The sequence below is a fragment of the Drosophila gunungcola genome, unplaced genomic scaffold, assembly GCF_025200985.1.
Source record: "Drosophila gunungcola strain Sukarami unplaced genomic scaffold, Dgunungcola_SK_2 000058F, whole genome shotgun sequence".
Lineage (NCBI taxonomy): Eukaryota > Metazoa > Arthropoda > Insecta > Diptera > Drosophilidae > Drosophila > Drosophila gunungcola.
The window spans coordinates 222,190-249,485 of NW_026453221.1; the positions used below are offsets into that span (position 1 = coordinate 222,190).

General features: G+C 37.5%; 1 protein-coding gene across 6 annotated transcripts in view; it reads left to right on the forward strand.

Annotated features, from left to right (window-relative positions):
* Window positions 1-470: 470 nt before the first annotated feature.
* The window catches only part of LOC128264148 (neurotrimin), a 350,308-nt gene continuing 323,482 nt past the window's right edge, over window positions 471-27,296 (forward strand). The window contains exons 1-3 of one of the 6 annotated variants that reach the window (XM_052999513.1): window positions 18,124-18,140; window positions 19,362-19,570; window positions 19,884-20,000. In XM_052999513.1, the coding sequence (XP_052855473.1) occupies window positions 19,409-19,570; window positions 19,884-20,000 (279 nt within the window). In that variant the 5' untranslated portion in view covers window positions 18,124-18,140; window positions 19,362-19,408. Of the gene's footprint in view, window positions 591-18,123; window positions 18,141-18,993; window positions 19,013-19,059; window positions 19,313-19,361; window positions 19,571-19,883; window positions 20,001-27,296 lie in introns of those variants that run through there. The other 5 variants (XM_052999511.1, XM_052999509.1, XM_052999508.1 and 2 more) reach the window with 5 other exon arrangements.

A 27,296-nucleotide genomic window follows, 5' to 3' on the forward strand; every position in this document is an offset into this window, starting at 1 on the left:
TATAGGGTTCTGTTTTTCGGGATGCCGCGATTGTTTGTTGGTGCCGCCCTCTAACTTGCCCGTCCTACAAGTGCGGCTTCCACTTTTATAATTGCCTGTTGGCGCAGCGAGATGCGTAAGCCGGGTTGTTATTGTTTTGATGTTAAAATATTCGGATGTTATGTTATGTTTTGATGTTAAAATATTCGGATGTGTAAAATATTGTGATGTTAAAATAATACGTGTGTATGTGGATGTGATATTTGGTATGTGCATAAGCCCGCTGTTTCTTTCTGCACAACACACTTATTCACATAAAAATAATAATAAAACGTTGGATGATTTTTATTAATTGCCGGGTTGTTATTGTTTTGATGTTCAAATATTCGGATGTTATGTTATGTTTTGATGTTAAAATATTCGGATGTGTAAAATATTGTGATGTTAAAATAATACGTGTGTATGTGGATGTGATATTTGGTATGTGCATAAGCCCGCTGTTTCTTTCTGCACAACACACTTATTCACATAAAAATAATAATAAAACGTTGGATGATTTTTATTAATTGTGAGCGCCGACGGGAAAATGTAAAGCTTGTATGTGTGTGAAGGTGCGAATGAAGATTATGTATATTTTACACATTTATGCTCGAAAATTAGTATCGGCAAAAAACGACTAGGTATGTATATATATATATTTTTTTTTTTTCACACAAAATGGAGTCCAATTGGAGTGCGGAGTGTGGGTGTGTGAAAAAAATTATATACATATATACAAATGGAAAACCTTGGAATTACTTAGCTGGTGGAAAACGATTAGCTGGTGGAATCCGGCTCGAAGGACCAACTGTTGGGGCGGGTCCTTGCCGTGCTGAGTCCTTCCAAGTGTTTAATAAATATTCGGTTTCGGGGCTGAATTCACTTGCTGCTTCGTGCCCTTTATTTCTCTTAATGCTCTACAAAAAAATATGGCGTGAGGTCTAAGGCTATACCTATATAGAGAGAGGTCTTACCCGGTTGGGCAACAGTGATGCCAAGCTAGCGATATTGCACCAGGCCTGGTTAGACATGAACAGTAGCCTTCATAAAACGTTGAGCCAAGGAGTTTGACGATCCGTATACAACAAAAACTCTGTACATTTCCAGGGTTCGATATAGTGACAAACAAAATTAATGGAGACAATCCAAAAGCAATTTTTTTTATTTGTTCCTCGACAGCTGAATTGGGTCCTGGCGGTCGTTTGCCACCTTACTCATCAAGGCTAAAATAAATTGATTTAAAGTCTATTAAACATTATAGAGTGTGCAGCGGAGACATTTTTTTGCAGAAGCTTCTCATAGGGGAGGTAAATTCTTGGCTCCTCCTTTGCTATGTTGACATCGCTGTTCCCTCAAGCTTTTCGGGAAACTTTGAAGTTTTTACTAGTACTTATTTACTTACTAACGTTTAGCAACTACCTTTTATTAAAAACATTAATATTAATTGCTCATTGACACTTTTTTTTACATTAAATTTAATTTTGTCTTACGTTTAAAGTTTTAAGTCGGAATTTGAATGAACATAATATTTTTTGGTTTTTCTTCTTTTATTTTCAATAATATGTATTGTAGGAAAAACCTTCTAAAAGAAAAATATATGCAGGTTCCGACATATTAAATGGTAAGACGTTTACTTATGTATATTTTTAGGGAACACATTTTTACAGAACTGTTCAGGTTAGGCAAAAACGTATTATATCGGTTCCAGATACGGTTTTGATTTGGTTTAACCTGCTTGAGATTACGGTTGCGAACCGGAAACCCTGCTGGTGGGAAAAAATAAAAAGTTGTTAAGATTTGGCAGTAACTCGGGCTGAAACGCTCACAGTAGCAAAGAAGACCCCTACATTTGTCTGCAGTTGAAGAATTACGTCGGAAGTTGTCGGAGTTGCACTTGGATAAGACTGGATTGAAAGCGGAATTGCAACAGAGATTATTGACCCACTTTGAGTCAGAGACGAAAAATAGTGGTGAAGATGGTGAATTATTGGTGTCCGCAAAAACTTTAAATCCTCAAGGCATGGGATTTGAAAGGCAGGGAAGATGGTGGTTTACTTTGAAAGATGTTGAGGGTAGAGTCCCCAGATATAAGATTGTTAGAGGATTGCTTAGCTAAAGTTGATTGGAACCAATTACAGGTGTTTGTACATGCAAAACAATTGCTGTGTGGAGCAGCGAAGATGTTTGTGCGTAGCCAGAGAAACGTTCAGAACTGGAAAAGTTTGAAGTTGGCCTTGCTAGAGGAGTAAACTGTCCTCAGCAGAAGTCCATAGCAGGTTGAGAAAACGCCAGCAACATAAGGGTGAATTCTTGCACGAGTTCTTGCATGCGCTGATGGAAATCGCAAAAACCCTTTTATTTGGAAGACGAAAGCTTGATAGAGTATTTCGAAAGAGTATCCCGGACGCTAGGGATGTTGTATAAGGCTAGAGACTTAAAGGATTTAAAGCTACAAATTAAAGCATATCAAAAGTCTCGGGGTTAATCCAAAACAGGTAACAAGTATGGCTTGCAGAGCGATATGAACAAAGAAGTGGTTGCTGGAACGCACAGTGGGCCAGAAAATCCAAAAAGTGGCAAAAAAACCGATTTCGGAATTTCAAAAAAGGAGCTAGCTTTATTAAAAACGGATATATTGAACTAGTATTTGTCAAAGTTTCAAAGCATTTGGTTACAAATTACAATTTTTACAAGGAATTCAAATAGAAAATATTGATTGAAACTCAGATAAATGTTCCTTGCCTTAAATACAAATAAATTTTTATTTCTATGTGATACAAATCTATTTATTATTTTTCTTACAACTACGGAAATCAAAAATAATAGTTTTTTTTCTTCAAAAAAAGTCGAAAAAAAATTTTTTTTTATTATTTTCAATACAAAGTTATACGATTTTCAATGTTTGCGACACTTCCAAATAGGCGTTCCCCTTCGTTCCCCTAGATATCAATATGTCAATTACTCGGAATTATTCCTTGAAATGTGCTGTTTTTAAAAAAGTTGCGCCCTTTTGCGCGTTTTTTGTTTTAAGAAAGAAATAAATAAAAACCTAGCGCGCTTCCACATTTTTTGCAAGCTTTCGTATACAAATTATGTTTTAGTTGTGCAGCCTCGCACTGTCCCTCGCCGCTGTCCGTGGGTGAAGAGTTGCGATCCAATTGCCACCTTGGCTGGTCCGGGGGAAGGGGTGAAGACGTAATTTCCACCGTGGCTGGCTGCTCATATGGATGTGCCAGGCGGTTGCCAATGGCTCTCTTCTCTTTTCTTACGAAGACTACGTTGGGAGTAACTGACTCCGTTGCTAACGGCCCTTAAGGCTCGATAACCAATTTCAATTAATAGAATAAGTGTTGACGGCCACTGCCGGAGTTTTACATTCAAGCCAATGCTCTTTATTAAATGTCCAAATAAAAACTGAAAACATATATGACTTTACGTAAGCTATGCGCGGCCGGCAAGCCGACCGCTCGTGCAGCAAAGTGCTGACACCAGCAAAATCAACATAACTCACGATACCGTGCACCGCCAAGAACCAGGCACGGCCCCTAAAGATGTTTATGCTGATTTTGCAACTAAACACTAGGGTGATCCAATAATCACCCAAGATCTGTATCGACTTATGATTACTCCTTAACAGTGTTAACAACTCTCCCCTTAGGAATATGACCGTCCTCGGTCATCTGGAATTTGTCAACGACTTGTTGGATCTCCCGTGCGTCTCGTCTCCTCCTCACCATCATGATGAGTAGGAAGGAGCAGCTAATGAGAAGACTGGCTCCCAAGCCGACCGCGAACCAGTTGTCGATAGTTCCAGCCGATTTTACTTCCTCCTTAAGCCCTTGGATAACCTCCAAGTTTTGGTTGTTAATTCTTTGGAGAAGTGGCATGCTTAGTGTGGGATCGTGGCCGATGATATTAAGTAACGGGGATGCCGCCATGCCCGGAGTTTTTCTTATGGCTTCACGTTGGTTCGAGTATTTGGTGCCATTGATGAAAGCCACTCGCTCGAACGTAATGAGGTGTGAGCCGTTGGTGGCTATTTCGGGGCCGTCATCAGTGCTGACTTTAGCTGGGCATTCATTGATTATTATTACTCCGTCATCTATTAACGTGATGGGGCTTAGGTGGCTGGCTTGCGTCTCGCATAGTGCGGTACTCCCCGCGAGTAGGCCTCGAGCACAAGTATCATGGGTCGCCAGCTTGCAAAACTTCGCGTAAGTTGTTACGCAATCATTTTGATTAAAAATTGCTGGGTTTATGATTTTGGCTTTTGCAAGTGTGACTGTAAGCATTACGTTTTGAATCTCAGTTATTAGTATTCTGTTTCTGGCCAAAAGTACTTCGTACAGGTGGGAAGTGTCAACTATATTATTTTGTTATGCCTTGATAACGGCCTCTGTTAATTCATTAATTTTATTCTGCGTCTGCGTATTTATTACAGCCTGCCGGTTATTTGACTCAATCAAACGTGCCTCGGACATTTTTAGCATATCGAAGTCGGCCGCATCAGGTGTGCCCGCAATTACTTTGAGTGCGGTGCCTAGGAAGTCTAGGCTCCTGGCCATCCTGTGGTGTATTTTTAAAACAGACAATAAACTTCAAACATGTTCGGTATCGACGTCTAACAATTTTTTCATATGAGACGGTGGGAATAAATCGGACAACCTAGTAGTTTCTTCTATTGTACTTGAAAATTCGGACAAATTACTTGAGTGTCGAAGCAAGTTTCTCAGTTCCCATACCAACGCAATTCCGTCCGAAATTGGGATATACTGCGCATGCGAATAATCCGTCACTCTAGCGCTAACTACAGTTAACGTTATCAATAAAATTCCCGCGATCCTGTAAACAAGCGAAAAGTTAAATCTACTGTGTATAAACTGGAGTAAGTATGCTAAGGTGTAGTGTATATGAAAATAGGGTAAAAAAGGTAAGAAGAGTTGATGGGTATTTTACCTAAGGTTGTCCTTGTCGACCACCCTCCCTCTAATAATGACAGACGTTCCCATGTCTGCTTGTACACGCTCTTCTGTGTACAGTGCGGTAAGTTTATTTCCTAACCTCTTGTTATTTTTGAGGTATACTTTTTCTCCTACCTCAAAAATTCTGTTTTGCCTGGTAGGGTTGCATCTATCTAGATTGGCATGTTGCGCCTTTTCAATATTACTTATTATTGCCAATTTCTGTTCGGCATTAACTGAGTGCAAGGCCTGCTTAGGTGGTAGTCTTGTCACTGAATGTATTGTCTTGTTATATTCTACTGTGGCTCTTATAATAAGCTCAACGGTATCATCAACCTTTTGGTCGATTTTCATGCACCTAGCTATCTCAGTTAGGGTACTGTGGAATCGCTCCACTTGCCCATTTGAGCTGCTGTGTAGAGGGGGTGCATTAACAATGTCAATGTTATATTGATTTTTTAATAATGAGGTTAATGTCTCCGAGTTGAAAGATGCCTTATTATCACAATATATTGTTTTAATATTTGGGAAAAAATTTATAAGTTGTAAAATGGGGCTGCGCACATCGACTATGGCCCTAGAAAGTAATGGCTGTACTACAGCGAACTTTATCTACGCAGGTTAAAAAAAATCTCTTATCCGTAGAGTATATGTCTATATGCAGCATTTCGCCTGCATATGAGGGGGTTGGTGTGATACCCAGCTCTTGCTTCTTGGGGTGTCTGTTGTACTTCCCCTTGGTGCATGTTTTGCAGTTTACAACCACTTCGTTGGCGAGTTTGGACATATTTGGAAAGTAGTAATCCTGAAGGACTTGTTTAACATTTTCCTGGGCTGCCCTGTGAGCGCGGTTGTGTTCGCAGATAATTATTTATTTTTTTAGTTCATTTGCATCCGTGATGTAATTCACAAATTTTTTGCAATGCCAAAACTTGGTTGCTGGGAATTCGGTCACCAAGGAATGTTGGATGCATGATAGTGCGGAGAGGTCGCAGTAAATGGCGTTAACAACGTCTACGTTTACTACCTCTTTGACCAATTCGAACAGCGAGTCCCTGTTATTGAATTGGATTATGTGTCGGTTTTTGGTCCCGAACACTATGAAGTGTCGCCGTAAAGGCTGTTCTGCTTCCTCCAGGATTATTTGATTCCTGTAGCAGTTCAGGGGTTTATCGGTGGGTCCGACCGTGTAGGTTAAGGAAAGTTCACTATGAATAGTGGCTACGTCAGATTGGGGTTCGTTTTGTATAGCGTTTATGTTTTGTCGTGACAAAGCGTCGACCACAAAATTTTCTTTTCCGGGTTTGTAGAATACCTTGGCGTAATGTTTTTCGATGAATGCCTTTCATCGTTTAATTTTGGCATTTGTATTTCGCTCGGATACAGAAAAAGTAAGAGGTTGATATTCCGTAAAAATCCTGATCTCTTTTGTGCCGTATAGATAGTTTTGCAGTTTTCCTATAGCCCAAACAATTGCCAATAATTCTCTTTCGTTGGTTGCGTAATTGAGTTCACAGTCTTTCAACGTACGAGATATCATTGTGATTGGCCTGCCTTTTTGGGACAGTACTGGGCCGATACTGCTTGCTGAGGCATCGGTGGTCAAATCGAAAGGAATTTCGAAATCTGGATACGTTAATATCACATCTTCTGACGACAAAATGTCTCGCAGGCGCTCGAACGCTCTGCGTTGGGACTCATCGAATTCGATAGCCACCTTTTTTGACATGTTTTTATTAGCCGTGCCATTCTCTCCCTTAAGTATGGAGGTAAGTGGTCTGGCTATGGTAGCAAAGTCCTTGACAAAACTTCTGTAGTAGCTGGCCAACCCTAAAAAAGACCTGAGGCTGAATAAATTTTTTGTTTCGGTGTACTCCTGAATGGTTTTTACCTTTTCCGGGTCCGTTTTGGCTCCGTTTGATGTAACAATGAAACCTAAAAATTCTACACTTTCTTTGAAGAATTTGGTTTTTTCCGGTGCCACTCTCATGTTGACTTCGCACAGGCATTTAAGGACTGTGTCAATGTGTATAACGTGGTCAGCAGCGTTTTCGGAGAAAATTATCACATCGTCTACATAAACGTAACAAATTTTCCCGATCTGTTCACGTAGAACGTCGTCGATCGCCCTTTGAAAGATGCTTCCCGCATTTTTCAGTCCAAAGGGTAGACGGCAAAATTCATACTTTCCTCCGTTTATGGAGAAAGCAGTTTTTTCACGGTCTTTTTCTGCCAGATAAATCTGGTGGTACCCCGATTTTAAGTCTAGGGTAGTAAAAAATTTTGCCTTTCCTAGGTTCGCTAAAATCATAGGAATACTTGGCATAGGGTAACGGTCGGCGATGGTTCGTTCATTCAGTTTCCTGAAATCGATCACCAGCCGTTTTTTCTTGTTGCCGTCTGCATCAAGTCCCTTTTTGTCTACAACCCATGTTGGGCTGTTAAATGGCGACCTAGAAGGCCGGATAATGCCATCCTTTAACAGCTGTTTGATTTCTGTGTTAACGAAATCTGCTGGTCTCATGATATAAATTGGAATATACTGGTTCGCTAGTTTCTGTACGAGTTGTGGCGATGATCGAGGTGTTAAAAGGTAGCGCCTCGTTAGAGTGCGAAAACACTTGTTTCCTCTTAAGGATCATTTTTTTAAATGCTGCTTTCACTGAATTTGGGACTACTAAGTCATCGATATTTGTGAAGTTCACGTTATCGCATTCGTGGTATTTTAGTTTCTCAGATATGTTTCCATACCTGATTACACTGTTATGTAAATCTAATGCCGCTCCCGCCTGCGTTAGCAAGTCGAAACCTATTATGGCATCAAAAGTGTTGATAGTATCGAGTAAAAAAAATTTAGCCTTTAGGCCTTTATGCGCATAAAGCATTTTTCTTTAATATTACTGGAGCCATGAATGGAACTCACAGTGAAAGGGGAGTCGACAGGCATTCTTCAGCTCCTTTAAAGGCTTTACATAACTCTTTGCCGCTCCAGTGTCTATTAGGATTCTTATAGTTTTCCCCGCCAGCCCTCGCTCAATGAAGGGCAAGCGGGACCTTCCTCTAAAAAATTGACGAGGTCGTTACTGTCAAATGAGTCACTGTCATCGTCAATTGCATTTAGTGCGGCTGTGGCCGCGCTTTCATAATCTTGAGTTTCTCCCGCGCTTGCAGTTTGCTCAACGTTGTTAACCCGCTGGCGCCTTTGGCCAGTCATTCTCTCCGAAGTGTTTGGTCTTTTTAGGTTCTGCAAATTTTGGTATTGAGTGTTGTTTCCCTGTTTGAAACCCGTAGGATGTCGGACTTTAGAAGATGATCGATCAATGTCCATAGGTTCCAGGGATTGATTTTGCTTACCCTGATCTACCCAGTTGTCCCGTTTATGCCATGTATCGTTGTTCTGATACTTGTTCGGCTTTTTAAAGAAATGTGGATTTTTTTCTGGTCCCTTGTTTCTCGGGCGCTCGGTGCTGGCCCTTGTGAAAATCAGTATTCTGATTTCTTTGCTCAGCTACTTTGGCATATGTGGCTGCGAACATACTTCGTTCGATACTGGCCTCTGCCTCTCTAGCTAATGCCAGTGCTGCTGGCAGGTCTTTTGGCTGTGCTGGAAATACAACAGCCCTTAGTGATTTTTTTAGACCGGAAATGAATACGTGTAGGGCGTCAGCCCTAACTTCTGTATTGAGTAATGAAGCCCTTTCGTCGTCATGTGTCATGACAATTTTGTTTGTAACGAGGGTCAATTTTTGTTCGACTTCATCGTAGTACTGCGCAGGCGAATAATCCGTCACTCTAGCGCTAACTACAGTTAACGTTATCAATAAAATTCCCGCGATCCTGTAAACAAGCGAAAAGTTAAATCTACTGTGTATAAACTGGAGTAATTATGCTAAGGTGTAGTGTATATGAAAATAGGGTAAAAAAGGTAAGAAGAGTTGATGGGTATTTTACCTAAGGTTGTCCTTGTCGACCACCCTCCCTCTAATAATGACAGACGTTCCCATGTCTGCTTGTACACGCTCTTCTGTGTACAGTGCGGTAAGTTTATTTCCTAACCTCTTGTTATTTTTGAGGTATACTTTTTCTCCTACCTCAAAAATTCTGTTTTGCCTGGTAGGGTTGCATCTATCTAGATTGGCCTGTTGCGCCTTTTCAATATTACTTATTATTGCCAATTTCTGTTCGGCATTAGCTGAGTGCAAGGCCTGCTTAGGTGGTAGTCTTGTCACTGAATGTATTGTCTTGTTATATTCTACTGTGGCTCTCATAATAAGCTCAACGGTATCATCAACCTTTTGGATGATTTTCATGCACCTAGCTATCTCAGTTAGGGTACTGTGGAATCGCTCCACTTGCCCATTTGAGCTGCTGTGTAGAGGGGGTGCATTAACAATGTCAATGTTATATTGATTTTTTAATAATGAGGTTATTGTCTCCGAGTTGAAAGATGCCTCATTATCACAATATATTGTTTTAATGTTTGGGAAAAAATTTATAAGTTGTAATATGGGGCTGCGCACATCGACTATGGCCCTAGAAAGTAATGGCTGTACTACAGCGAACTTTGAAAATTTATCTACGCAGGTTAAAAAAAATCTCTTATCCGTAGAGTATATGTCTATATGCAGCATTTCGCCAGCATATGAGGGGGTTGGTGTAATACCCAGCTCTTGCTTCTTGGGGTGTCTGTTGTACTTCCCCTTGGTGCATGTTTTGCAGTTTAAATACACTTCGTTGGCGAGTTTGGACATATTTGGAAAGTAGTAATCCTGAAGGACTTGTTTAACATTTTCCTGGGCTGCCCTGTGAGCGCGGTTGTGTTCGCAGATAATTATTTCTTTTTGTTCATTTGCATTCGTGATGTCATTCACAAATTTTTTGCAATGCCAAAACTTGGTTGCTGGGAATTCGGTCACCAAGGAATGTTGGATGCATGCTAGTGCGGAGAGGTCGCAGTAAATGGCGTTAACAACAGTTGCCATGTATCGTTGTTCTGATACTTGTTCGGCTTTTTAAAGGAATGTGGATTTTTTTCTGGTCCGCGGTCGGCACCAGGATTTTTCCCTTGTTTCTCGGGCGCTCGGTGCTGGCCCTTGTGAAAATCACTATTCTGATTTCTTTGCTCAGCTACTTTGGCATATGTGGCCGCGAACATACTTCGTTCGATACTGGCCTCTGCCTCTCTAGCTAATGCCAGTGCTGCTGGCAGGTCTTTTGGCTGTGCTGGAAATACAACAGCCCTTAGTGATTTTTTTAGACCGGAAATGAATACGTGAAGGGCGTCAGCCCTAACTTCTGTATTGAGTAATGAAGCCCTTTCGTCGTCATGTGTCATGACAATTTTGTTTGTAACGAGGGTCAATTTTTGTTCGACTTCATCGTAGTACTGCATAAGTGTTTGGTCGCCTGACGGACCGACTCAAGTCCCTGCCGTAATAGGCGCAAAGATGTTTTATCTGCGTAGGAGCAGTCTAATCTAGCTAGTATGGCTTTAAAATTAAGCACTGTATTATAAGAAACTAGCAGTGCGCGCTGGTCCCTTAATTTTATTTCTAATAATAGTAACGGCTTGGTAATGCGCGGAACTGCCCCCATAAGACTCGAATAATTCGTAGGCATCAGTGGCGGATTGCCTCCATGCCACGTACTCATCTTGTATGCCAGTAAAATCTGGAATCGACTTCACTATATGTAATGGTATATCGCACTGTGGTGCTCCCGGTACTACCTTTACCCTCTGGTAAGATTCTACTTCTGGCGCTTCTATACGCAAGCTCTGAAGTTGTTGGTTAACGGCGTTGATCTGACCCGCGAATTCGGCTCTGAGCCTCTGTTCTTGGTTAGTTGATGCGGCCTGAATTAACGCCTCTATTTGTGTTTCCGCGTTACTTTCTTGTTGTGCCCGTGCTGGTTGATATCTCCGGGTATCTCGGATTAATTCTTCTTCACTGTCACTGTCAAGTTCGTGTTTAGTTTCCCTATATGGGCCTGGAAAACTCATAAGGCGACTAATTTGTTGACACTAAACACACGTTATTGGGAGGCCGAATGTTTTAATTCGACAAATTAATTTTGTATATATTAATATCTGGGTGCTTGGCGTCCGAAGGAAAATTTTATTTAGGGACGGCCGTTATTAATTCACTTTATTTGTAAGTCACCTTTACAATTGCTTTATTCAAACTGTATATTTTTTGATTTTGGGTAAATAGTTTGTAGGGATTTTTATTTATTTTTCCCTGTATGTGTATTTGAAGTTTTAATGTATTAATTTTGATCAGCCCACTTACATATTTTTGTGTCGCGGATTCGGTATTAAAGTTGGGTGCCAAATATGTTTTAGTTGTGCATCCTCGCACTGTCCCTCGCCGCTGTCCGTGAGGGTGAAGAGTTGCGATCCAATTGCCACCGTGGCTGGTCCGGGGGAAGGGGTGAAGACGTAATTGCCACCGTGGCTGGCTGCTCATATGGATGTGCCGGTCGGTTGCCAATGGCTCTCTTCTCTCTTCTTACGAAGACTACGTTGGGAGTAACTGACTTCGTTGCTAACGGCCCTTAAGGCTCGATAACAAATTTCAATTAATAGAATAAGTGTTGACGGCCACTGCCGGAGTTTTACATTCAAGCCAATGCTTTTTATTAAATGTCCAAATAAAAACTGAAAAAATATATGACTTTAAGTAAGCTATGCGCGGCCGGCAAGCCGACCGCTCGAGCAGCAAAGTGCTGACACAACAGTGTTAACATACACATTTGTGCAGGAATTTACATGCGATGCAGCGTGCTGAATGCTTTCTGCAAGCAAACCAACTGGTGACGGTGTGGTGAAATCGAACTTTTTAAATCCGAAAAGAGCGTTTATAATTGTTGTAAGCATGGACCCCTTCACAAAAAGAGAAAATTTGCAAAAATTGAATGATTCGAAATGAAATCGAACCAGTGTTTGAGTATATTTTAAGACAAGATTATTGTCATTACCTAAAGAGGTAATTGACTTATTATTAGAGGCTGCAACTTAAAGTAAATCTTCAGTTGAAAAAGAAGAAAAAGATTTCTATGATGATAAACATAATATGTCAAATATACTCAATGAACTGGATGAAATTGAATTGAAAAAATTAAAAAAACTAAAAAAAAATTAAATTTAAAAATGCAAAAAAAAATTAAAAAATAAAAAAAAAATTAAATAACCAAAACAAAAAAAACGGGATGTTAATTCGGTTTAGGAGCCTTCTCGTGGCACATCCTGAGTGCTTTAGCAAAAGCAGCTAATCCTAAGCGTAATATATAATTATAAAACAAAATTATCACAAATCCTTTTAAAAAATATATAAATTGATATAAAAAAATTAAAAATAATGATTAGAAGTAATTTAATAACAAGTTTCAATGAGAACTAATCAGTTTTTAGAAAAGTCATCATATTCAGTCCGCCATTTTGAGTCCCCCATTTTGAATTTTGAAAATCCAATTTCAGATTCGGAATCAGCGACCCCAAAAACATAAGATAACATACTAAAAGTTTTAAATCTATTGATAATTTGGGAGTTATTAATTTTTGCCACTTCTTTCCAATCCTGGCCCACTGTGGAACGGTTAGAACGTGTTTCAGGTGTGGAGATTCGTCGCATATGAAGAAAGACTGTCCGGTAAATGGTAAATGGCTTATGTGCGATCAATCAGGACAACGCACAGCGCAGTGTAGTGCAGAAGAGCCGGACCAGGGAGAAAGTGCTACAAATATCGTACAGGATGAAAATCTTGTTGAGCCTGTAACTGAAATCGGTGATCTGCATGAATTCAGAATTCAAAGGACTTGTTGATTCAGGAACCGAATTGTGTTTGATGCGTAGGCGTGTGTTCATAAAATTAGGTGTAGGAGTTTGTGCTCTGATGGGTCGTCAAAGTGTCTTAACAGGAATCGGTGAGAGTTAGGTGCTTACGTTTGACAGTTTTATTACAGAGGGACTTACATGTCGGTCGAGTTTCATGTTATTGCTGATGGGAACGTGAAGTTTGACGCAATTTTAGGCTCAACAATCTTAGACAAAGTGGATATGAAGGTAACCAAGTCCGGTTCTATATTTTTGTTAATGGTTCCTAGTGTGTAAAAGGATACTAAGAGAGCAGCGGTCGACAGCCAGATTATTCAAAGTTATTGTGTGCAGCTAATTACCAAGTTTGAGAGCTTGTGCATGATAAGATTGGAAGACTGTAATGCATTTTCGGAAGTTGATTTGAGTCGTAAAGTAGTGGCAGAACTTGAGCTTATGTTTGTGGACTACAAACCAAAACGAAATCTCACTTCTCATTTGCTAGCAAATGAGTTGCGTGTTTTCCAAAATCCGATATGTTTGGCATATTGCGATCAGAAAATCGTCGATGATTAGGTTAAAGAATGACTAGAAGAAGGGATAATTAAGACTAGTGTATTCGAGTTTGTTTCGCCGGTGCTTCTTGTTGATAAGAAGAATAGGAAAAAGGCGCTTGTGTTGCGATTATCGCAAGAAAATGGAGAAGATTGTCCGAGATAATTTCCTAACTGCTCACATGGATTGCGTGATCGTGAAATTGCAAGGAGGAGAGGTTTTCACAACATTAGATTTGAATAATGGTTTCTTTCACGTGCCTCTTTCGGCCGAATCCCAAAAGTATACATCGTTCGTTACTCAGAGTGGCCAGTATGAGTTCCTGTTTGTACCTTTCGGTATAACAAACTCTCCAGCAGTGCTTACCATTTTTATTCTGGCAGTTATGCGTGATTCGATTAAGAACGAGTATGCGTTCGTATACATGGATGACGTGATTATTGCAAGTAAGAGTATTGAAGAGGGCGTTCAAAAATTGAAAAGAAGTCTGGAAAAGGCGCAGAAAAATGGCTTGCGTAAAAATTGGAGTAAATGTCAGGTTTTGAAGCGGAAGGTTAACTTTCTGGGCTATGTCGTTGAGAATGGAAGCGTCAAACCAGGCGATGAAAAGACACGAGCAGTACGCGACTTTCCAATTTCACGCGATAGAAAGGAAAACCAACGATTTTAGGATTAGATATGCCTATCTCAGGAGATGAAAGGTCACAGGTTGAGAAAGGAAGCCAGGGAGAATGTTCAGAGCATCCACACTGAGTATAAGAAAGCAATTGTCTCAAAGAGAAATGTAGAAAAGAAATTTCAGATCAACGATTAAGTAGCCATCAAACGCCCACGGTATGGTAATGACTTAATATTGAAGGGCAAGAACCTAGGGCCGTATAAAATGCTCAAAGTTGGTAAAGAGATGGAGAAGGTGAAAGGCCGTATAAAAAAGTAAAGTTGCGGAGTTCATGAAGGAGTAACCAGCTCAACCAGAAGTGGTCTCACATTCTGATTCATTATCTATCCCTTTCTGTACTCCATAGTATAAGGAAGTTATCGATACAAGCGAGCTGACACTACCACTCGTAGCCAGAATCTCGTAGAGAACTGTTGAGAGAAGCACACGTTTATTTTGTTAAGTTTAAGCAAACCAGTTGTTAATTAAAGGCGATTAATAAATACTATATCAAAGTCAGCGTTCTTTATTAAAAGAGGACCCTGCATTCATAATTTCACTGCAATACAAATATTATTATTATTATTACAATATTGATAATGATTAAAAATGGTTGGAAGCTTGCGGATTAATTTCGTATTGTTTTCCGTTTGTCAACAAGTCCAGCTGGCTGACAGTAAGACCCTAAAGCCTAGTACTCAGATCAACGAAATCTGTACGCCAGCTATGAGAGAGCGAGAGCCAAATAAACGGTGTAAACTTTTCGTCAGTGCCTTTTTCACCCCGGTACTCAGATGGACGAGAAACATACCAAAAAATGCCAGACTTCTCTGTGAGAACGTACGCCAGGCCCCGGCGTAGGGAAAAGAAAATTAAATTTTTTTGAAATTCGAGTTGGCAGAGCAAGTCATTGTCGGATCAAAAAACTCAACAAAATGTACTACAATAATACATTTTTAACATCAAAATATTCCCGATCCATTTATTTGTCACTTTTGATTAAATATTCTTGCAAGCTGGCGGGTTAAATTTGAATTGGTTTCCGTTTGTCAACAAGCCCAGCTGGCTGACAGTAAGACCGTAAGACCAAAACTTCGGTCACATTAGTAAGAATAAACTTTTTACGCGGACGAAACTGTTTGATGATCTGAGTACTAGGCTTAAATTTAAAATATTGCAAAAAGAACAGTATGGTAACAATTAGGTTTTGGTGTTTTTACGAATTGTATGTATATAATGTATCCAAAATGCGCATGCGTTTTGCGCATGGTTACTATAATAAATGTAAACACGTATAATCACCCCGGTACTCAGATCGATGAAAAAAATACCAGAATATTGAAAACTGTTGCCAGATTTCTCTGTGTGAACGTAAGCAAGGACCCGGCGTAAGGATAAAAATTTATTTTTTGATATTGGATTGGCAGAGCATAGCATTTTTCGGATCAAAAAATGGACGAAATAAACCCAAAAAGTCATAAAAATGAACAATAATACAATGTTGACTTTTATTAAACGCTTCCCAAAATATAGCTGAATACGCTTATAGAAATTGTAAATCATAATATCACATTATTAAATGTTATGTATAAATGTATATGTCGGAAAATCGGGTTCCTCAATGAATTCTTCGGCGTTGCGAGCCGTGCGCTTTCTCGATCGAGACTGTCTGATCTATCAATCAGAACTCTCTTTTATACAGCCCAAACTGGTCAACATCCTCTTGTTCACATACTTTGCCAAATACCATATGGCCGTCTCTTTTACTTGTACCATGTCACACCGAGACTGCACATAACAAAATTCGTTAGGCTCAACGCAACACTTACACACAGAAACTCATATAAAGAAAGGAATGTGAAGGGAGGAATAAAAAGCAACGAGTGGCATTCTTAACAAATTCTAAGTAAAAATGTATTTCCGAGTAAGTCAGCATTTTATGTTAATTCTTATTTTAATAGCGTAATACCACGAAAGCAAAACTAAAGATCCGACATATATATACATTTACAGTATTGATAATGATTAAATATGGTTGCAAACTGGCGGGTTAATTGTTTTCCGTTTGTCAAGAAGCCCAGCTGGCTGACAGTAAGACCTTAAAGCCTAGTACTCAGATCGACGAAATCTGTACGCCAGCTATGAGAGAGCGAGAGCCAAATAAACGGCGTAAACTTTTCGTCAGTACATTTTTTCACCCCGGTACTCAGATGGCGTAGGGAATAAAAAATTTAATTTTTTTGAAATTCGAGTTGGCAGAGCAAGTCATTGTCGGATCAAAAAATTGACGGAAAAACCCAAAAAGCTCAACAAAATGTACTACAATAATACATTGTGAACATCAAAATATTCCATTTATTTTTCACTTTCGATTAAATATTCTTGCAAGCTGGCGGGTTAAATTTGAATTGGTTTCCGTTTGTCAACAAGCCCAGCTGGCTGACAGTAAGACCGTAAGACCAAAACTTCGGTCACATTAGTAAGAATAAACTTTTTACGCGGACGAAACTGTTTGATGATCTGAGTACTAGGCCGTAATTTAAAATATTGCAAAAAGAACAGTATGTTAAGAATTAGGTTTTGGTATTTTTACGAATTGTATGTATATAATGTATCCAAAATGCGCATGCGTTTTGCGCATGGTTACTATAATAAATGTAAACACGTATAATCACCCCGGTACTCAGATCGATGAAAAAAATACCAGAATATTGAAAACTGTTGCCAGATTTCTCTGTGTGAACGTAAGCAAGGACCCGGCGTAAGGATAAAAATTTATTTTTTGATATTGGATTGGCAGAGCATAGCATTTTTCGGATCAAAAAATGGACGAAATAAACCCAAAAAGTCATAAAAATGAACAATAATACAATGTTGACTTTTATTAAACGCTTCCCAAAATATAGCTGAATACGCTTATAGAAATTGTAAATCATAATATCACATTATTAAATGTTATGTATAAATGTATATGTCGGAAAATCGGGTTCCTCAATGAATTCTTCGGCGTTGCGAGCCGTGCGCTTTCTCGATCGAGACTGTCTGATCTATCAATCAGAACTCTCTTTTATACAGCCCAAACTGGTCAACATCCTCTTGTTCACATACTTTGCCAAATACCATATGGCCGTCTCTTTTACTTGTACCATGTCACACCGAGACTGCACATAACAAAATTCGTTAGGCTCAACGCAACACTTACACACAGAAACTCATATAAAGAAAGGAATGTGAAGGGAGGAATAAAAAGCAACGAGTGGCATTCTTAACAAATTCTAAGTAAAAATGTATTTCCGAGTAAGTCAGCATTTTATGTTAATTCTTATTTTAATAGCGTAATACCACGAAAGCAAAACTAAAGATCCGACATATATATACATTTACAGTATTGATAATGATTAAATATGGTTGCAAACTGGCGGGTTAATTGTTTTCCGTTTGTCAAGAAGCCCAGCTGGCTGACAGTAAGACCTTAAAGCCTAGTACTCAGATCGACGAAATCTGTACGCCAGCTATGAGAGAGCGAGAGCCAAATAAACGGCGTAAACTTTTCGTCAGTACATTTTTTCACCCCGGTACTCAGATGGCGTAGGGAATAAAAAATTTAATTTTTTTGAAATTCGAGTTGGCAGAGCAAGTCATTGTCGGATCAAAAAATTGACGGAAAAACCCAAAAAGCTCAACAAAATGTACTACAATAATACATTGTGAACATCAAAATATTCCATTTATTTTTCACTTTCGATTAAATATTCTTGCAAGCTGGCGGGTTAAATTTGAATTGGTTTCCGTTTGTCAACAAGCCCAGCTGGCTGACAGTAAGACCGTAAGACCAAAACTTCGGTCACATTAGTAAGAATAAACTTTTTACGCGGACGAAACTGTTTGATGATCTGAGTACTAGGCCGTAATTTAAAATATTGCAAAAAGAACAGTATGTTAAGAATTAGGTTTTGGTATTTTTACGAATTGTATGTATATAATGTATCCAAAATGCGCATGCGTTTTGCGCATGGTTACTATAATAAATGTAAACACGTATAATCACAACGGTACTCAGATCGATGAAAAAATTACCTGAACATTGAAAACTGTTGCCAGAATTCTCTGTGTGAACTTAAGCAAGGACCCGGCGTAAGGAAAAAAAAGTATTTTTTGATATTGGAGTCGGCAAAGCATACCATTTTTCGGATCAAAAAATGGACGAAAAAACCCAAAAACTCATAAAAATTAACTACAATAATACAATGTTGACTTTTATTAAATGCGTCCCAAAATATAGCTGAAAACGTTTATAGAAATTGTTTTTCATAATATCACATTCTTAAATGTTACATATATGTATATATACATTTACAATATTGATAATAATTAAATATGGTTGCAAGCTGGCGGGATAATTTTGAATTGTTTTCCGTTTGTCAACAAGCCCAGCTGGCTGACAGTAAGACCGTAAGACCAAAAATTCGGTCAGGATAAGAATAAACTTTTTACGCGGACGAAACTGTTTGATGATCTGAGAACTAGGCTTAAATTTAAAATATTGCAAAAAGAACAGTATGGTAACAATTAGGTTTTGGCATGGTTAATATAATAAATGTAAACACGTATAATCACCCCGGTAGTCAGATCGAAGAAAAAATACCAGAAAATTGCAAACTATTGCCAGATTTCTCTGTGTGAACGTACGCGTAAGGACCCGGCGTTAGGAAAAAAAAAGTATTTTTTGATATTGGAGTCGGCAGAGCATAGCATTTTTTGGATCAAAAAATGGACGAAAAAACCAAAAAAATCATAAAAATGAACTTGAATAATACAATAATGACTTCCATTAAAAGCGTAAAATATAGCTGAAAACGATTATAGAAATTGTTATTCATAATATCACATTGTTATATGTTACATATATGTATACATACATTAACAGTATTGATAATGATGAAATATGGTCAACAAGCCCAGCTGACTGATAGTAAGACCATAAGACCAAAACTTCTGTCACATGAGTAAGAATAAACTTTTTACGCGGACGAAACTGTTTGATGATCTGAGTACTAGGCTCAACTTTAAAATATATAAAAAAATTGCAAAAAAGGACAGTATGGTAATACTTAGGTTTTGGCATTTTTACGAATTGTATGTATATAATGTATCCAAATTGCGCATGCGTTTTGCGCAGGTTAATATAATAAATGTAAAGACGCATAAATCTACGAACATTAATTGGCGTTTATTGTGTAATGTCCGACAATTAATCGCATTAGAAATGACAGTTTTTTTGAACTTCCGTTTATTTATAAGTATTTGTAAGTAGTTAAAAACAGTTTTAAGCCAAAAATGTAATTACTTTCTTAGTAATTTTAAGGGAAGCTTGCCCAAAAAATTCAGAAGAGAAAGTGACAATGGCAGACAAATATCTCCTAAGTGATGAGTACATTATACAATTTAGCAGAGCCCTGAGCAGAGGTCCTTATTTTGATACGTCTGCAACAAAAAATGTTACATCTTTAGTTGGAAAAACAGGTCATCTGAACTGTCGCATAAAAAATCTTGGAAACAAAACGGTAAAGTTGAGTGGACAGCATTATTACTTAATAGTGTTACTTTTTTGCTCTCAATTTTCATCAGTTACCAAATATAGATTGGTATATGCTTTAGTTAAAAATTACTTCTTTACTCACACTCTCATTCTTTTTTAAATACTTTAATGATGCCCTTAATAGTTTCACTATACATATATACATTTTAAAAATACTTGCTTTGATGTAATAATATTAACCTCACATAAGAATAAATTAAACTACCATACCTGAAACTATGACAATATCTTAAATTTGTTCCGTGCATAATTAATAATATAAGGTATATTTTAAATAGGTGTCATGGATACGCCATAGAGACTTACACCTCCTAACTGTTTCTGAGAGCACATATACTTCGGATCAGAGATTTACTTCAATTTACAACAAGCAAACTGGAGATTGGTCCTTACAGGTAGGCTATTTTATGCAAAGCAGAAAACTGTTTCATATTTCAAAAATAGATTTGGAGAGTCAATTGGCGGCTCCTAGCAACGGCGTTATAGCGTATCTCCAAAATTATAGTGTTGCGGGTAAAAACGTAGCTAAAGTCAGCTTAAAACGTGCGTTTATTAACGTTAATCCCCTGTTCAGGACTAACTGGGAAACAAACACTTTTATTTTTAATGGTCAATAAATATTTAAATAATTTTGGAACATTCCTAGGAAATTCGAATTCGCTTTTAGGATTTTTCAAAAACAATTAAATAAAATATGCAACCTTAAAAAATCATCAGATTTTTGGCTTACGCTGTCTGAATGCTAATCTTGTAATTCAGCAGCATAGCCCGCTGCATTACTTTTCCGCCTTGGTCAGCGGGACTACCGTGGGACTGCTGACTTAGCGCCTCGTGCCCGGTGCGTTCCCCTACCACTCAGCGTCTAGGGTTTTGTTGTTCATTCTTACAGACCGCTGATTTGGAGAATTTCATCCGGTCTTGCAAGACCTTTGGATTCCATACAAACTCCTCCCTCCTTTAAATTAAGGTCGTTCTCGGACTTCTTCAGCGTAGATTTTAGTAGAGCTGTCAACTTGCTCTGGGGTCCACGAACGCACGAAGGGAGTTGATAGGTGACGAAAAGGCACACCAGAACAATTACCAAAGTAATACCGCTAGTTAAGATGGCTCCGTTAGAATTTCTTCTTCAAGACGCTCGATGTGTTGTAGAATTTTCAGGCCTCGTAAATGAAAGGCAGGCTCAGCTGTTCTCCCGTGATATTAACGTGGGTCACCATCGATAGAGGTTTCTAAAAAGGGTCTTTTTTTAGGGCTGTCGTCGTGTTAATAATTAGTATTCCGTCGTCAATTGTTGTTATTGGACTGAGGTGGCCTGGAATGGTGCTGCACTGGGCGACGGTTTGGGAAACCAATTTTTGGGCGCGTGTTAAGATTTTCTGCAGAACGTTCCTCCACTTGAAGCGTCACACTTGTGGAATGCAAACGACTCTCTACCACAATCAGCAACTAAGTTGTCCTCCCCAAAGTCAAGAATCTTATTACTATGTTGTATTGGGTAAATAGAAATTTTCTACTAATACTAAATTTAATACTAAGTTAGTTTTGAGGTATTTTATGAGGAAGTGTATTAAATTATTATTTTGAAATGCTTTTATCTGGGATACCTTTAAAATATCGATAAAGCTAAAATGTGTAAGCCTTTCGTTATTAATTGCTTTAATATCACTTTCATTCAGAATTTCTGGGTTTATTAAGTTTGCTTCTGTCAATGTTATTGAGAATTTTAAATTTTCTAGATCATTTATTATAGTTATATTTTTGGCCAAGATTATTTTGAAATTGTGACTTTTGTCTATTTCGTCTGATTTTTAGACTGCGTTTATTGATTTGGTTAATTCGTTTAAACGAGTTTGTACTCTAGAATTCATTTCTACCTGACTAGTCTTTGATTCAATTAATTTATTCTGTTCAAATTTTGATCGGTTCCCAGTCATCGAAGTCTGGGTCACCTGCAATTGCCTTTAGGGCTAATCCTAACATATTAATGCTGCGTGCATTCCTATGATGAACTATTAAAGTACTCACTAAGGAATCTATCCGTCTGACGTCCACAGTTAATATCCATCTCATTTGGTCCTGTGTAAAAGCGTCAATTGCAGTCTTTGTTCGAGTGAGTAAAGTTCATATGAAGTAATATTAGTGGAGTGTCCCAGATACCAAAATTCCTCCCAGATTGTGACATCTTCATCTATTACCGGTATGTTGTCCGAATGTGAATAGTCATTTATTTGTAAGGCAGCGGTCATCGAAAAGGTCATAGTCAGAATAATCAGAATAAAAGTCCAAAGCGTAAACCTAAAACAAGAAAGAAGGAAAGAACAAAAATCTAAATTTAAGTCTAGAAGAATCGTTATTTTAAATTGTCCTTATGGACCACCCTCCCTTTAATAAGAACTGTCGTCCCAAGGTCTGGTTCAATTACTTCCTCCAAGAATAGGGGAGATAGTTTGTTTCCAATGCGTTTGTTTGATTTCATGAAAACCTTGTCGCCGACCTGATAACTTACGTAAGATCTGTTTTTGTTTAAATTAATTAATTTTTGTACTAATCTCGGATTCGAGTTATTGTTATTGGCGTTTTATTAGTCACTGAGGGGATAGTTCTATTGTATTTAAGGGTGCTGTGTAATTTTTCGACCTGTTCGTTCGAGGTGCTGTGCAATATTTTTTCATTGTTGTTTAGTTTCTGCATTGACAAAATCAGATACTCAAATTGGGTAATGGTATAGCTTAGATAACACGGGTTCCCCGCCACACGTGATAGTTGCTACCGTGTTTATATATATGGTAGGGCTTGATTAGGGTCTGCGAATGCCCCAGCCCTCTTAGTGATCATTAAATTAAATTCTTTTCTAACCGCATTGGAAACATCATCGACATTTAAAGTGATAAAATTAATATCCTTTTATTTAGCAAATTGCAAATCTTCCGATCCTGAATTATGTTCAATCCTGCCGGTACTAAGGTCAATTCGAGCATTTACTTTCTTTAAATGATCTAGACCAACAATGTCATCGAATTCCTTAAGGTTAAGAGATCATTAAATTAAATTATTTTCTAACCGCATCATTGACTTTATAATAACATTCTTGTATTTAGCAAATTGGAATTCTTCCGATCCTGAATTGTGTTCAATCCTACCGGTACTAAGGTAAATTCGAGTATTTACTTTCTTTAAATGATATAGACCAACAATGCCATCAAATTCCTTATGGTTTTCGTATATAAAATAATACGAATTTTCGTTAAAAAGATTTATTTTACATTTTTTAGTTAAGCCATGAAGCGATGAGACCATAAAAGGTTCCTCCACTTTTTTATGTGTGCCAGACCTGGCAAAGGTTCTATGTAATTTTTCGATGCACCTGTATCTATTAGAAGTCGAATCGTTTTCCCCGCTACCCTTCGAAATTACAGTCTTCGGTTGGGAGTAAATCATCCTCGAGTTCCTCTATATAGTCTTGAGCCTGTTTCTTATAATCTTCGGCGTATTCTTGCTCCTGAGTTGAGGTATTTACCTTTTGTCTGTTACATTTCCCTTATATCCTTTTTTGGAATTTGCCGGGACCGTGAGAAGGGATCAACTTGACCCTTATTTTTGTGTGAAAAGTTTCGGTTTAAAATGTGGTTGTTTAGAATTCTGGCTTTTTTTTGGAACTACTCCCGTTTATTGTAATTAAATTTATCCGGGAGTCCGTTTGGATTCCTTTCGAGTCTGTTAAGCACTAATTAATGCTAACTTTAATGTTCTCCAAGAAATCTGGGCAGAAGGCCTGACGTCGGCAGCGACGGGCAGAATTGACGGCAGCGCTATGGGCAGAGTGCTAACCTTGTACTTCGCATCCGCTGCATAGCCCGCTGCATTACTTTTCCGCCTTGGTCAGCGGGACTAGCGTGGGACCGCTGACTTAGCGCTTCGTGCCCGGTTCATTCCCCTACGATTCAGCGACGCGGGTTTTGTATTTCATTCTTACAGACCACTGATTTGGAAAATTTCATCCGGTCTTGCAACACCTTTGGGTTATATGCTAACTCATATATACTTTATAGGGTCGAAAAACATCTACCTGTTACAGACTTTTCAACGAATAAAAAAAAACACCTTTACTCTACGAGTAAAGTTATACATATATAGTGACATATCCACATCTACACCCACACACGATATGCATATGCCTACACACCTATACACCCTTTCCACACATTAGATCTTACTCTAGAGTCACCCTATAAACAGCAAACAAAACTTGAAGCCCAGCTATTGTAAACAATTTTTAAATTCAGAAGGCTCTGGGAAATTTCCATTGTTAATGTTAAATCTCAGACTGAACGTTCCCACACTTTTGCCAAATTCAAATTGCGTCTCCTTTAGTCTCTTTCACTCAATTAAAATCAAAGCTCACTAAATCGAAATATAAAGTTCACTCAATTAAATCTCTCAGAAGATCGAAAGCTTTCGGAAACCAAGGCTTGATCCACAAAAATTAATTAGTCGGTGTTCTCAAAAATAAAAATGTTGTAACTAGTTAAATTAAAAACCAAAAAATTTTTAATACTAAACTTATAGTTAAAGTTTTTAATTGGCTGCCAATTGGCAGTTGCACAATTGTCAGAGGCCAACCTCAACCAAATGTTGGGCAAAATGAAAGAATTGCCCTACTTCAATTGATCCCTAAGAGATCTAAGCCGCTTTGTAACAAGAATCGAGTATCTACAACAACTATACCTGACTCAGGATGTCAGACAGATACATGTTATTTTTGGAGCCATCGAGAGATTGGTGGTTGATGCAGCCCAAGATGTCGTCGCCAGATCCGGAGCAAACAACTGGAAGGAAATGAAAGATGCCCTAATCATGGCATTTAAGGACCACAGGCCATATGAAGACTTAATAAAAAACCTGTACGAGTCACAATACAAAGGAAGCATCAGTTAGTACATCACTGAACAGAGATAAGTGACGTACAATTTATGACAAATTAGCTTTAAAAACCAACCCGATAAATAAAATTAACTATTCAAATTTTCTGAAAAAAAAACAACAATTAGGGATTCTCTTGATAGAAAACTTTCTGTTAGATTGTATACATCCTTGGGTAAAAAAGATATAACAACTATTGAAAAATTAAAGATTGCTTCTATGGAATTGGGATACCATGATGCAAATCCGTATGAAACATTTTCTCAAAATTATTATCGTAGGAATTCGGGAAATTTTCATAAAAATAATTATAGCAATAGAACAAATTCCAATTTTCAGTCAAGAAACTAATCATCACAACAATTATTCGAACTCAAACAATTCGACAACTTCTCAGCGTTATTCAAATCAAAATCAATCTAACACAATTAATCAGCTTAACTATCAAGAAGTTAGAAATTCATTAGCTTAAGGTAGGGTCCAAAACCCATTGAATTTCGAACCATCAACTTCAAATAATGCCCCAAACGCGTCAGTTAAAAGACAAAGGGAAAGCCAGAGCGGACAAAATAGGATAGACGTAAATTTTCATCAAACTGCCTCGGACTCAGAAGACAATATAAAAATGATTATTAATAATAAATACTTTAAAGGAATGATAGATTCGTGGTTATCTATCAATATAATGAAAATGAATTTTTACAGATAACAATGCAACAATTGAAACATTAAAAGTTTATACAACAAATGGAGCTGTTAAATTAAATAACAGTGTAACACTTAAACCAACAATAATTTGCCCATTTAAACAAAAATTTTATTTGCACAATTTTTTTTTATATTTTTGACATTTTGTTAGGTATAAAATATCTAGCAGCAAATAAAGCTATAATAGATTACGATAAAGAAACATAAAATGAGGTATATCAATGAAGATATTGAAAAAGAGAAGACCGCATTAAAATGTCTTGATCCACCTCTATCAAAGAACCAATCCCTTAATTATGCTATCAACAATGAACTAAGAGAATGTAATCAGTTTAGATTTGAACATTTAAACGATGAAGAAAAGTTTAAAAAGGGTTTTGTTTGATTTTAAAGATACTCAGTACAAAGAAAGTGAAAACTTTACTTTCAGCAAAACATGAGGACCCAGTATATAGAAAACCAGACAAGTACCCTCAAACTTTTGATGAGGAGGTCAATAAATGAAATTATTAAACAGGGAACTATTAAAAAATCTCCCATTTAGATCGTCCCAAAAAAGAGTGACGTATCTGGCAAAACAAAATACAGATTGTAGTAGATTATCGCAATCTTAATGAGATAACCGTAAACGATAAATACCCAATCCCAAGAATGGATGAAATATTAGACAAACTTGGGCGCTGCTAATATTTCTCGACAATTGATTTAGCAAACGGATTCCACCAAATTCAAATGGATACCAAATCAATTGCAAAAACTTAATTTTCTACTAAACATATGAATATACCCGTATGCCATTTGGCCTTAAAAATCCACCTGCATCATTCCAAGGATGCATGAAGGAATTTTATAAGATATAATTAAAGAGTACCAATGTACCAAAAACAGTGCTATTTATTTCCACAATGAAGCCGATTTTCCATAATTAGCCCAAATTAATTAACGAAATTAACAAAGTGTAGTGTAAAATTAACAGATATCCTAACTTACGCAGAATTTAAAGAAACAATATTAAAAAAAAACATAAAGAACTTCTCCAGCATTGACGCGATAAAACCATTAACTGGTTTAAAGAAATATTATATTTCCCTGATTATCAGAAATTAATTCAAGACATTATAAATGAATGCGAAATTTGCAATATTGCATAATAAGAACATAGGAACCCAAAAATGTCATTTGAAACCACTCCAGAAATCCAAACTATTAGAGAAAAATACACAATGGATTTTTATTTGGTTGGTAATCATCAATTTCATGTATCGGTATATACTTTAAATTTGCTACACTAGTAGAAGTAAAAGGTAGAGATTAGCTAGAAGCAAAAATAGCAATATTGAAGTATTCAAAGAAATGGGAAAGCCTCAAAACAACAAAGCAGATAAAGATTCATCGTTTATGTGTGCAGCATTACAGGCTTGGTTAATTTCAAAAGGAGTACAAACTCAAATTACTACAAGTAAAAATGAGACGTAGAAAGATTTCATAAAACAATCAGATATAGAAAACAAATACAAAGTTTGAGTTAATCCTTTATACTTATAATCATAAAACTAAACATAATAGCACAAATAGAGCACCAGCCGATATATTTATGTATGCAGGTTCACCTGATTATAATGTACAAGAAAACAAAATTAGGAAGATAGACAAACCAAACCAAAAACAACGAACCCTTTCAAAAAGACAGGAACACTCAGACAAGTCGATGAAAAACAATTTGAAGAAACAAACAGAGGCAGGAAGATTGTGCATTATAAAACCAGGTTGAAAAAGAAAATTTATAAGAGTAAATATGATAATAATTCCAGACCAACCTAAGGAAACCAAAAACCACAACGACAGCAAAAATATGATCATAATTTTATTTTTAATAATATCAACTTTAATTTAAATTACAAAGGGACAAAATATTGAGATCAACCCAATGAAAACCCAAAACGGATACCTTATATTAAAACTGGACATGCCAACTTAATACGAGTACCACTATTTGTCCAAAAACCTAACTAAAACAGAACAAATATGCAATAGTCTTTTAAAAGAAGCGAACGAATTAATAG